This window comes from Lepidochelys kempii, chromosome 11 (assembly GCF_965140265.1).
Source record: "Lepidochelys kempii isolate rLepKem1 chromosome 11, rLepKem1.hap2, whole genome shotgun sequence".
NCBI lineage: Eukaryota > Metazoa > Chordata > Testudines > Cheloniidae > Lepidochelys > Lepidochelys kempii.
The window spans coordinates 36,793,939-36,806,344 of NC_133266.1; the positions used below are offsets into that span (position 1 = coordinate 36,793,939).

The 12,406-nt window shown below is 43.3% G+C and overlaps 2 protein-coding genes across 7 annotated transcripts in view; one reads left to right on the forward strand and one right to left on the reverse strand.

Annotated features, from left to right (window-relative positions):
* LOC140895607 (uncharacterized) overlaps nt 1-12,406 on the forward strand; it is a 169,581-nt gene that overhangs the window by 60,646 nt on the left and 96,529 nt on the right. The gene's annotated exons all lie outside the window — the stretch shown is intronic.
* Nucleotides 1-12,406, reverse strand: part of LOC140895608 (sodium channel protein type 2 subunit alpha-like) — a 204,534-nt gene that overhangs the window by 4,240 nt on the left and 187,888 nt on the right. Inside the window, exons 23-26 of the mRNA XM_073305731.1 lie at nt 12,062-12,115; nt 11,401-11,538; nt 725-829; nt 57-327 (exon numbers count right to left, since the gene is read on the reverse strand). Coding sequence (XP_073161832.1) covers nt 57-327; nt 725-829; nt 11,401-11,538; nt 12,062-12,115 — 568 coding nt within the window. The remainder of the gene's footprint in view (nt 1-56; nt 328-724; nt 830-11,400; nt 11,539-12,061; nt 12,116-12,406) is intronic.

The window sequence follows — 12,406 nt, forward strand, 5'->3', positions numbered from 1 at the left end:
TACAAATGTTTGCCCTTCCATTCATTAGATTCCTTTTAAATATAATTATTTCTTACCTACTATGGAGAGAATGACAACCACAAAATCAAAAATGTTCCAGCCTATGGTGAAGTAGTAATAACGGAGTGAAATTAGTTTGAGGACACATTCTCCAGTGAAAAGGACAATAAAGACTATGTTAATCCAGTATAAAATATGTTTCATCTCATCATTCTGGTCATCAGTTTCTATCATCATTGTGACCATGTTAAGGCAGATAAGAATCATGATGCTGATATCAAATGCTTGTTTTGTTACAATATCAAACACCAAACCTTGGAATTTGTTCTGAAAAAAAGTGAAAGAGTAAGTCAGATATTATTAAATATCTCACAGAGAGAGAGAGAGAGAGAGAGAGAGAAACTGATGAGATCTAGTTCAGAAAGAAAAGCCCTAATGCAGTTTATTTCTTTTTAAAGGAAGGCTTTGGGAATCAGTGAAACAAAAGATCTGAAAAAGTGTAGAAAATGAGTCTGCCAGTCTAAGTTTTCCTCCAGGAAATGGCTTGGTTTTATACTTTATACTGAGAGCTATCAACTGAACCAATTCAAAGATTGTATTGTGACCACACAGAAATATGCATAAATTGCTATTTCCAACTATAACATCCAGAAATTTTTGACACAGCTTGCAATTGTGATTTGCTCCCAAATTCAGATGAATGTAAAACAACATGCATTCTTACTGCTGGCCTAGGTATAGGTTTTTGTGGTTTCTTGGATCCCAGCTTTTTCATTGCATTGTAATATTTCTTCTGTTCTTCTGTCATGAAGATGTCTTGACCTCCAAGGTAAAGAAATGAAATAACTGGTTACAACCATGTCATTAGAGATATTATTTTACTGTTATTCAAATATATACAAACACAGAATTTACTATACAGGTATTCATTCTTTCAAAAGACAAAATTCAGGGATCAAAATAGATTACATAGAACTGAATTCTTTAAGAGTATATGAAGACTTGCTAGAAAAATCCACAAAAATGAGGCTGTTTAATGTTGGGGAGAAGGGGTAGAAAAACTGAGCTTTTAGCTAGCAGCACTCATTAAAAGAGCAGACAATTTAGAGATATTTGGCATCAATAAAAATTAAGTCTATAAATATATAGAAAAATAATGCATCACAAAATATTACTGATATTCAGGAGATACAGCTGTATTGGTGATTTCAATATTTGTAAGTTAATTTGCCATCAACAAGAAATGAGTTCTGAAGCTAAAAAAAGAAAAAATAATAATTAATAGGTCTTCAATTACAATAGATTAGGAAGACCCATATTCTGAATATTTGTAGATTTAATACAAATTTTCCATAAATGTTAGTTTACTATATACAAGCAAAAAGAAAAGGAGTACTTGTGGCACCTTAGAGACTAACCAATTTATTTGAGCATGAGCTTTCGTGAGCTACAGCTCACTTCATCGGATGCATACCGTGGAAACTGCAGCAGACTTTATATATACACAGAGAATATGAAACAATACCTCCTCCCACCCCACTGTCCTGCTGGTAATAGCTTATCTAAAGTGATCATCAGGTTGGGCCATTTCCAGCACAAATCCAGGTTTTCTCACTCTCCACCCCCCCCCCCCCCCCCCACAAATTCACTCTCCTGCTGGTGATAGCCCATCCAAAGTGACAACTCTTTACACAATGTGCATGATAATCAAATTGGGCCATTTCCTGCACAAATCCAGGTTCTCTCACCCCCTCACCCCCCTCCCAAAAACCACACACACAAACTCACTATTCTGCTGGTAATAGCTCATCCAAAGTGACCATTCTCTCTACAATGTGCATGATAATCAAGGTGGGCCATTTCCAGCACAAATCCAGGTTTTCTCACATCCCCCCCACCCCCATACACACACAAACTCACTCTCCTGCTGGTAATAGCTCATCCAAACTGACCACTCTCCAAGTTTAAATCCAAGTTAAACCAGAACATCTGGGGGGGGGAGGGTAGGAAAAAACAAGAGGAAATAGGCTACCTTGCATAATGACTTAGCCACTCCCAGTCTCTATTTAAGCCTAAATTAATAGTATCCAATTTGCAAATGAATTCCAATTCATCAGTTTCTCGCTGGAGTCTGGATTTGAAGTTTTTTTGTTTTAAGATAGCGACCTTCATGTCTCTGATTGCGTGACCAGAGAGATTGAAGTGTTCTCCGACTGGTTTATGAATGTTAGAATTCTTGACATCTGATTTGTGTCCATTTATTCTTTTACGTAGAGACTGTCCAGTTTGACCAATGTACATGGCAGAGGGGCATTGCTGGCACATGATGGCATATATCACATTGGTGGATGTGCAGGTGAACGAGCCTCTGATAGTGTGGCTGATGTTATTAGGCCCTGTGATGGTGTCCCCTGAATAGATATGTGGGCACAATTGGCAACGGGCTTTGTTGCAAGGATAAGTTCCTGGGTTAGTGGTTCTGTTGTGTGGTATGTGGTTGTTGGTGAGTATTTGCTTCAGGTTGCGGGGCTGTCTGTAGGCAAGGACTGGCCTGTCTCCCAAGATTTGTGAGAGTGTTGGGTCATCCTTTAGGATAGGTTGTAGATCCTTAATAATGCGTTGGAGGGGTTTTAGTTGGGGGCTGAAGGTGACGGCTAGTGGTGTTCTGTTATTTTCTTTGTTAGGCCTGTCCTGTAGTAGGTGACTTCTGGGTACTCTTCTGTCTCTGTCAGTCTGTTTCTTCACTTCGGCAGGTGGGTATTGTAGTTGTAAGAATGCTTGATAGAGATCTTGTAGGTGTTTGTCTCTGTCTGAGGGGTTGGAGCAAATGCAGTTGTATCGTAGAGCTTGGCTGTAGACAATGGATCGTGTGGTGTGGTCAGGGTGAAAGCTGGAGGCATGCAGGTAGGAATAGCGGTCAGTAGGTTTCTGGTATAGGGTGGTGTTTATGTGACCATTGTTTATTAGCACTGTAGTGTCCAGGAAGTGGATCTCTTGTGTGGACTGGACCAGAGGTTGGTGGTGGGATGGAAATTGTTGAAATCATGGTGGAATTCCTCAAGGGCTTCTTTTCCATGGGTCCAGATGATGAAGATGTCATCAGTATAGCGCAAGTAGAGTAGGGGCTTTAGGGGACGAGAGCTGAGGAAGCGTTGTTCTAAATCAGCCATAAAAATGTTGGCATACTGTGGGGCCATGTGGGTACCCACAGCAGTGCCGCTGATCTGAAGGTATACATTGTCCCCAAATGTGAAATAGTTATGGGTAAGCACAAAGTCACAAAGTTCAGCCACCAGGTTAGCCATGACATTATCGGGAATAGTGTTCCTGACGGCTTGTAGTCCATCTTTGTGTGGAATGTTGGTGTAGAGGGCTTCTACATCCATAGTGGCCAGGATGGTGTTATCAGGAAGATCACCGATGGATTGAAGTTTCCTCAGGAAGTCAGTGGTGTCTCGAAGATAGCTGGGAGTGCTGGTAGCGTAGGGCCTGAGGAGGGAATAGTGCTGGACCTTTTCAATCCCAGCTATGTGCCAAATTCACTCCTAGGCTATAGAAGTCCACTTGGATTTTCCATAATCCTCTGACTTTATTTTAAAAACTCTCTTTATCAAATTTCCATGGCTTGCTTCTTCCTACAAAACCATTACCAGTGGGGCATTCCACCAGGAACCTCTCGTCTCTTGTAGCACTGAGCAACAATTTTAGGATTTAGTATCTCTGGGTTGGTAATTTTGCAGCTGACAAAGGCTTCACTGTTGCCTTATAAGGTTTGCTTTCTCATGTTTACTCTTTCTAGTGCTGTGTGGCCTCTTCCTATCTCTCATTCCTTTTCTTACAAGGGCTCCCTGCATTTCCCCACAGCTGTGTTATGGCAACTCCATACTAAAGCAAAAAAGGAAACCATATGCAACTTTCTGAGCTACAGTTTGTAGTTGGAAGAAGTGCTACTGATAATATTCAGATACCAGTGTAGATTGAAATTCTTCAAAAATAAAAGACAATTATCTCTTTATTTGATACAAAATAAAAGGGAAGTGTTTTAGCTGTTTTTTTCTCTGCTCTTTTTTACCTCTTTGTTGTATAATGGTAAGAGGGTTTTAATCAAATGATTGAAATGTGGGTTCAGGACTACTCAATGGATTTACCTTTACCTCTGGTTCAGTTGTTTATCCACACTAAAGTTTTGAAAGAGAAAATAGTCTAATATATTTTTATGGATTTTATTAAAAGAATAAGCAAACAAATGCAAAGCTAAACAAAAGTCACTGATTCACTTCTAGTTTATCTAAACTAATTAACAATAACACAATGCAATAAAAAAAATAAAGGCTACAACTGAATTTCAACCTAAGGATAAATGGATTCATTTATCTCGCTCGCCAATTACTACAATAAGAGTGGGTCTACACCACAGAGTTAGGGAGATAAAACTGCATCGCTTAGGGCTGTGAAAAATGTCATGCTGTGTGCAATGTAATTAAGCGTACTTAAATCCTCAGTGTAGACAATGTTAGGCTGATGGAAGAATTCTTCTGTTGACCAAGCTATCGCCTCTCGGAGAGCTGGATTTACTACCACGATGGAAGAAACCACTTTTGTTGCTATAGTGTATATAGTACATTGCAGCATTTCTATTATAGACATGCCCTCAGTAATTAAATCAGCTTGTAAGGTTAACACAAGGAAGAATTAGTTTAATACTTCAAAGGAATGTTAAGAGGGAAAACTGTTCCCTTAATTTAATCGGTTGGGCCAAGAATCTGCAAAAGCAGAAGCTAACTCTTCTCTTGGCTTTAGAAAAGTAGAACTCTTAGGTCTGGTCTACAATATGCGGTTGTTTCGGAATTAGCTGATTTACTTCGAAATAAAACTGATTCCATCCACACGACCAAATCAGTTTTTTCGATTTAAAGGTCTCTTGAATCAGATTTCTGTACTCCACGTCAGCAAGTGGAGTAGTGCTAAAATCGAGATCGCAGTTCTGGGTTACAGGTACTGTGGACGCAATTCGATGATATTGGCCTCCGGAAGCTATCCCAGAATGCTCCCTTGTGACCGCTCTGGACAACACTCTGAACTCCAATGCACAAGCCAGGTAGGCAGCAAAAGCCCCGGGAACTTTTGAATTTCCTGTTCGGTCACCACCATCACAGGCGACCACGCAGTCCCGGATTCGCAGACGAGCTCCAGCATGGTCCGAACGGGAGGTACTGGATCTCATTGCATGTTGGGGAGACGAATCTGTTATGGCAGAACTACGTTCCAAAAAAAGAAACGCAAATACGTATGCTAAAGTCTCCAGGGCCATGACAGAAAGAGGCTACTCCAGGGACACAGAGCTGTGTTGTACAAAAATCAGGGAGCTCAGGCAAGTGTACCGAAAAGCCAGGGAGGTGAACAGGTTCTCTGGGTCACAGCCCCATACATGCTGCTTCTACCGTGAGCTGCATGCAATTATGGGGGGTGACGCCACCACTACCCCACCACTGTCTGTGGACACCTGCAAGGGGGGAGTAGCACGGAGTGAGGAGGATGAGTTTTTGGAGGACGAAGAGGACGACGACGACAGTGCACGGCGGCAAGTGGGGAATCTGTTTTTCCCCCTAGCCAGGAACTATTCTTAACGTTGGAGCCAATAGCCTCCCCCTACTTCCTCCCCCCACTCCCGGATGACCCTGGAGAAGGCACTTCTGGTGAGTGAGAGCTTGATCGGAGCCATGCAGGGGGGGGGGGGGAGGGGAGAAACTCAGCTGCGCTGGGCTGTTCGCGTTTAGTTTAAAGGGCTCATCCCTGCTCAGAGCCACACGGTCGGTGTATGTGTGGGGGAGGGTGTTGTGTGAAGCGATCATCCCAGAGAGCCCACAGGCCCAGCTTTTATATGTTTTTATATGAGAGCTTTATATGGGAAACTCACCAGGCATTGCTTACTATGGGAAAGGGGGCCCAGCAGTTTGAAAGCATTGAAATGAATGTGGAAGAAGCAGAACCCCGTGTGCCCCTAAGACTTACCATGGCTGCCTGCAAGCTGAATTCTGTTGCCTGGCCGCACGTGGTGGCTTACTCACACCGAAGTGGCAGGCACTTCAGCATAAGGGGCAAAATGAGACCTTGTACAGAAAGAACATGTGCTGTGTACTACGAATTGCCTGTTTCACTGAGAAAGAGTGCCCCCTTTGTTCTTTAAAATGTATCTTTTAAAATATTACCCTCCTTTTTTCTCCTCCCGCACCAGGTGCAAATGTTTCAATGCAGGCCCTATCGACTCTGTCCCAGAGGCTGGTCCAGATTAGAAGGTGGAAAAACCGAACTTGGGACGACATGTTTGCCGAGCTCATGCAGTCTTCCCACACTGATAGGGCACAGTTGAATGTGTGGAGGCAAACAATTGCGGAGTCGCGTAAAGCGTTACATGAATATGAAGAGAGGAGGGACGTGTGCGCTGAGAGCAGGCAGGATGCTATGGTCAAGCTCATGGGGGAGCAAACTGACATGCTCAACTGTACGGTGGATCTAATGTGGGAAAGGCAGCAAGACTACAGAATGCTGCTGCAGCCTCTGTATAACCGCCCTCCCTTCTCCCCAAGTCCCATAGCCTCCTCACTCAGACGCCTGAGAACACGGGGCCGGGAGGCTACGGGGACCCACGCAGTCAACCCCAGAGGATTGCACATGCAGCAGAAAGCTGGCATATCCAAAATTTTGATTTGGTTTCTGGACTTGTCCTTCCCTCCTCCTCCACCCCCCAACCCAATACCCCCCTCCACCCCAGGTCTAGCTTCTGATTTCTCTCAATGTTTTGTGCAACACATAATAAAGAACGGTTTTTAAATAATTGTGGCTTTATTTCCTTTCTTATATATAGGGGGCGGGTAACTCGCAGAGAAACAAACACAACTGTCACACCATACCCTGGCCAGTCATGAAACTGGCTTTTAAAGCTTCTCTGATGTGCAGCGCACCCTGCTGCACTCTTCTAATTGCCCTGTTGTCTGGCTGTGTGAAACTGGCCACCAGGCGAGTTGCCTCAACCTCCCACCACGCCATAAATGTCTCCCCTTTACTCTCACAGATATTGTGGAGCACAGAACAAGCAGCAATTATAATTGGAATATTGGTTGTGCTGAGATCTAACCGAGTCAGTAAACTGTGCCAGCGTGCTTTCAAACATCCAAACGCACATTCTACCACCATTCTGCACTTGCTCAACCTATAGTTGAACTGCTCCTTACTACTGTCCAGGGTGCCTGTGTATGGCTTCATGAGGCTGGCATTAAGGGGTAGGCTGGGTCCCCAAGGATACCCATTGGCATTTCAACATCCCCAACAGTAATTTTCTGGTCTGGGAAGTAAGTTCCTTCCTGCAGCTGTTCAAACAGACCAGAGTTCCTGAAGATGCGAGCATCATGCACCTTTCCCAGCAATCCCACATTGATGTTGGTGAAACGTCCCTTGTGATCCACCAGTGCTTGCAGCACCATTGAAAAGTACCCCTTGCGGTTTATGAACTGGCCACCCCGGTGTTCCGGGGCCAAGATAGGGATATGCGTTCCGTCTATCGCCCTGCCGCAGTTAGGGAACCCCAGCGCATTAAAGCCATCCACAACGGTCTGCACATTTCCCAAAGTCACTACCCTTGATAGCAGCTGTTCAATGATTGCGTTGGCTACTTGCAGCACAGCAGCCCCCACAGTAGATTTGCCCACTCCAAACTGATTCCTGACTGACCGGTAGCTGTCGGGCGTTGCAAGCTTCCACAGGGCTATGGCCACTCGCTTCTCAACTGTGAGGGCTGCTCTCATTTTGGTGTCTTTGCACTTCAGGGCAGGGGAAAGCAAGTCACAAAGTTCCATGAAAGTGGCCCTACACATACGAAAGTCTCTCAGCCACTGGGAATCACCCCATACCTGTAATACTGTGCGGTCCCACCAGTCTATGCTTGTTTGCTGGGCCCAGAATTGGTGTTCCATGGCATGAACCTGGCCCAACACCACCATGATCTCCCAATCACCACATGCCGTACTTCTAGGAACGTCTGTGTCCATGTCCTCATCACTATAGTAATTGAGCTGTTGTCGCTTCCTTGCCTGGTTTTGCAGGTACTGCACATACTGCTGGATAATGTGCGAGGTATTTACAATGGTCAAAACTGCAGCAGAGATCTGATCGGGCTCCATGGCTATGGTGCCTGCACGAGTAATCCTGGAAAAAGGGCACGAAACGTAGGAGAGCAGAGTGGCCGTGGAAGAGGTGCTGTTTGGTTCACGGTAGCCGAAAAAAGGCGGTAAATGTTTGTCTTCTGTAGCTTTCACGGAGGTGGGAGCCCAGGACAGACAACATGGAGAAGCATGGAAGCACGGTAATAGCGGGAGACCAGAGTTGGTGGTGGAAGCTGTGCTGCTCAGTTCACGGTAGCCATAAAAAGGCAGTAAATGGTTGTCTTCTGTAGATTTCATGGAGATGGGAGCTCAGGACAGAGAACATGGAGAAGCTCGGAAGCGCGGCAGTAGCCAGAGAGCAGAGTTGGCGGCAGAAGCTGTGCTGCTTGGCTCATGATGGCCGAGCAGATTTGGCAGTGGAAGTGTTCGATGAGGAAGAGAAAGAGTAGATAGTAGAGATTACATAGGAAGATGAGAGGAAAGGAAAGGTGGATTCATAGTAGCAGGAGAGCAGCGGTGCACCGTCTGCTGAAAGCAGTATGGCATCTGCATGCCAAAAAGGTGTGAAACGATTGTCTGCCGTAGCTTTCACGAAGGGAAGAGCGACTGACGAGACACACCCAGAAACACCCACGAGAATGTTTTTGCTTCGTCATGCACTGGGAGCTGAACCCAGAATTCCAATGGGCGGTGGGAACTGTGGGATAGCTACCCACAGTGCACCACTCTGACATTCGATGCTAGCCTTGGTACTGTGGATGCACTTCGCCGAATTCACGTGCTTTAGTGGGGACACAGAAGACCATGTATAAAATAGCTTCTGAAAATTCAAATAGAATAATTTTGAAATAATTTCATGCTGTAGACGTACCCTTAGAATGATTTCTTCGCAACTTGACACTTTGGCACAAGCTGCCAATGCCTCCAGCACCTGCACACTAACCCAACAACTGAAATGAGACCGAAATATTACAACCCAAAGGAGACTACACACACAGAGACTTAGGAGGGACTGAGGTGCACCAGTGCCTGAGGCCCCCACAGTGGCAGGGAAATGATTAAATCAGATATGTCCAGATAATCCTGGCAAGTGACCTGCACCCACAGGCTACAGAGCAAGGCAAATCCCCCAACATCACTGCCAATCTGACCTGACCCCACATGTGGTGATCCATTAGCCCCTGTGCATGTGAGCAAGAAACAGCCAGCCAATGTTCAAAGAGAGAAAATGTTCAAAGCCCTGACCCACCCCCCAATGTTCCCATCCCCAGCCACGGCCATCCCTGATGCTTCAGAGGAAGGAGATGAAAATCCCTTCCAGAGTACATTGGGGAAGAGGGGAAATCCCTTCCTGATCCCTGTTGGTGGTTGGCTGAAACCCCGAAGCATGAGCTTTATGAACATAAGACAAACAGGAAGTGAGCCCCAGGGCTGCTCAGCCCTGCCCCCTATCAACACAAATCTCCCCACCATACAATTGCACTCACATATTTGTACAGCTCTCTCTTACAATGAATTAAGTTGCCCCCACAAGGTACTGGGATGCTGTTCCAGAACCTCAGCTCTCTGATGGTTATAAACCTTCTCCTAATTCCAGCCCGACTTTGTACATGGTCAGTTTAGATCAATGTGTTTTTGTGCCAATTTTGTCTTGTAGCTTAAATAGCTCTTTACCATCCTCCGTATTTACCTCTCAGATGTATTTACAGAGAGAAATCTTATCCCCTCTCTGCCTTCTTTTTGCTAGGCTAAACAAGCCAAGTCCTTTCAATCTCACAAGATATGCCTACCAATCCCCGATCATCCTACTAACTCTTCTCTCACCTATTCTAGTTTAAATTAATTCTTCTTGAAAATGGGTGACCAGAATTGTACACAGTATTGCAAATGAGGTCTTACCAGTACCTTGTACAATGGCATTGATATTTCTTTCTATTGACAATGATTTACCTAATGCATCCTAAGATCACATTTGCCTTTTTCACAGCAGCATCACATTGGTGGCTCATAGACACCCTGTGATTGATCCACACACTAAGGTCTCTCTCCTCCTCTGTCACTACAAACTGAAGAGCCCCTAGCTAGCAGCAGAATTTTTTTTATTATTAGACCCCAACCACATGACCTTTCACTTTGTATTATTCAATTTAATCACATTTTGTCACTCCAGTATTCAAAGTCACCCAGATCTTCCTGTCTAATGTTCCGATTCTCCTCTGTATTGACGATGCCGACCAGCTTTGTACCAACAGCAAATTTCATTAGCACACTCCTGCTTTTGGTGCCAAGATCAGGAATAAAAATATTGAATAAATTGGTCCCAAGACCAATCTTTGGAGAACTCTTCAAAGGCTAATTAGGCGTTCCAACATATTGACCATGGTTCAACGTGGACCAATCATTTGGTTTTTCATTCTGAGGTTGCAGCAGAAGATTCCAGTCTGAAGAGAATGTTTTCTTGCAAAATCCATTAGTGACAACAAGCAGATGTCCCTTTATTTAGAGGACATTGAGGGTACGTCTACACGGCAATTAAAAACTTGTGGCTGGCCTGTGCCAGCTGACTTGGGCTCACAGAACTCAGGCTGAAGGGCTGTTTAATTGCAGGGTAGACTTCAGGCTTGGGCTGGCCCACATGCTCTAAGACCCTGTAAGGTGGGAGGGTCCCAGAGCTTGGGCTGCAGCCTGAGTCCGGAAGTTTACACTGCAATTAAACAGCCCCACAGCCCGAGCTCCTGAGCCCAAGTAGCTGGCATGGGCTAGCTGTGGGTTTCTAACTGCAGTATAGAACTTACCATGAGAGACCCATGTGAGAAGGAGCTGGTAACAGACGATTGTCTAATAATATAAGGCCCATTCTCACTTTGCTAAATATGATTAACTGTTCATCAGCAATTATCCTTTCATACATTTCCACTCACTCCTTATGACAATTAGTAAGAACAATTTTGGGTGGTGGTGGTGGGGTCACCAAGGTAAGTACATGGTCTGCTCTAGTGCCCTGTCACCTTGTGTCAAAATCTGCTTTAACATTTCTTATCAGTATTAAACTCCATTTAATAATTGATCAAATAAAGTTATCCACTCTCAGATTCAAATATGGCCCATGTTCCCTATAACTGTTATGAGAGAGTTCAGATGATGATTTTCGTCCGTTATAGAAGCTGACCACTCGATGTTTAAATCATTTATTTTATATTCAGCTCTTTCTGATGAAGTGATGAAATGCTAGACTACTTATCTTCTTTTTTTGTTGGTTGAAGTTATCTATGATGACACCAATGAAAAGGTTCAAAGTGAAGAATGACCCAAAGATGATAAAGATGACAAAGTAAAGATACATATACAGGCTTTCTTCATACTTGGGCTGCTGCTCTGTCTACAAAATAAGGAGAAATAGCAAAACGTCAGCACTAAATAATAAGAGACCAATTGTCTGAAGAGGATGTTTCTAATGCCTCCTAAAATTCTGCAATTATTTGTGTGTTTCAGTGGACACCAGGTACACAAAGCAGGTAAATGCATACGTGAGAGTTGGTACATTAAAATGGAGGTTGTCTGTGCACACTTACAAGTCATTTTTGAAAACTGGATGCACAGTGTTTTATTTCATTAAGAAAAAAGCAAGAAAGCCATGAAATTTGGCTATTCTTTGTTAGCCTTTGTTAATCTATTTTTATTTAGTTAGTAAAACGTAATGTAAATAACTACTGTAAGAAAGCAAGTTGCTCCATCTGAAATGCACACTTAATTACTTTATAAATTTAATTTGTATAGAACATTTAACATATTTTAAGCTTTCATTTTCACTGCCATTCAAATTAGATATTAAAGAAGTGTTATGTGCACCTTAGAGTCTACCCACTCTAAACAAATAAACTTAGAATATGTACTATACTTACATTTATGGAATCAACAGCTGCATACATTATATCCGTCCATCCTTTAAATGTAGCCTATGAAAAGGCAATGTGTTAAAATTCTGTGTCAAGCTTCAGATCAAAGAAAATGTAAAACATTTTATAATCATATTCTTATGAAAGAAAGACCATTTCCCACACCATGTATTTTCATATTCATAGAATAAAAGAGTACTTAAAGTATAGCAGTGAGAATTTTTTTTGCTACAAATTTTTTGGGGGCAAAAAAATAAAACAAAAATGCAGATATGGCAATACTGAAACATTTCACAAATTCATGTCAGTTTTGCCAAATTGTTTCAGTTAAAGAAAATTTTTTAAAAAAAA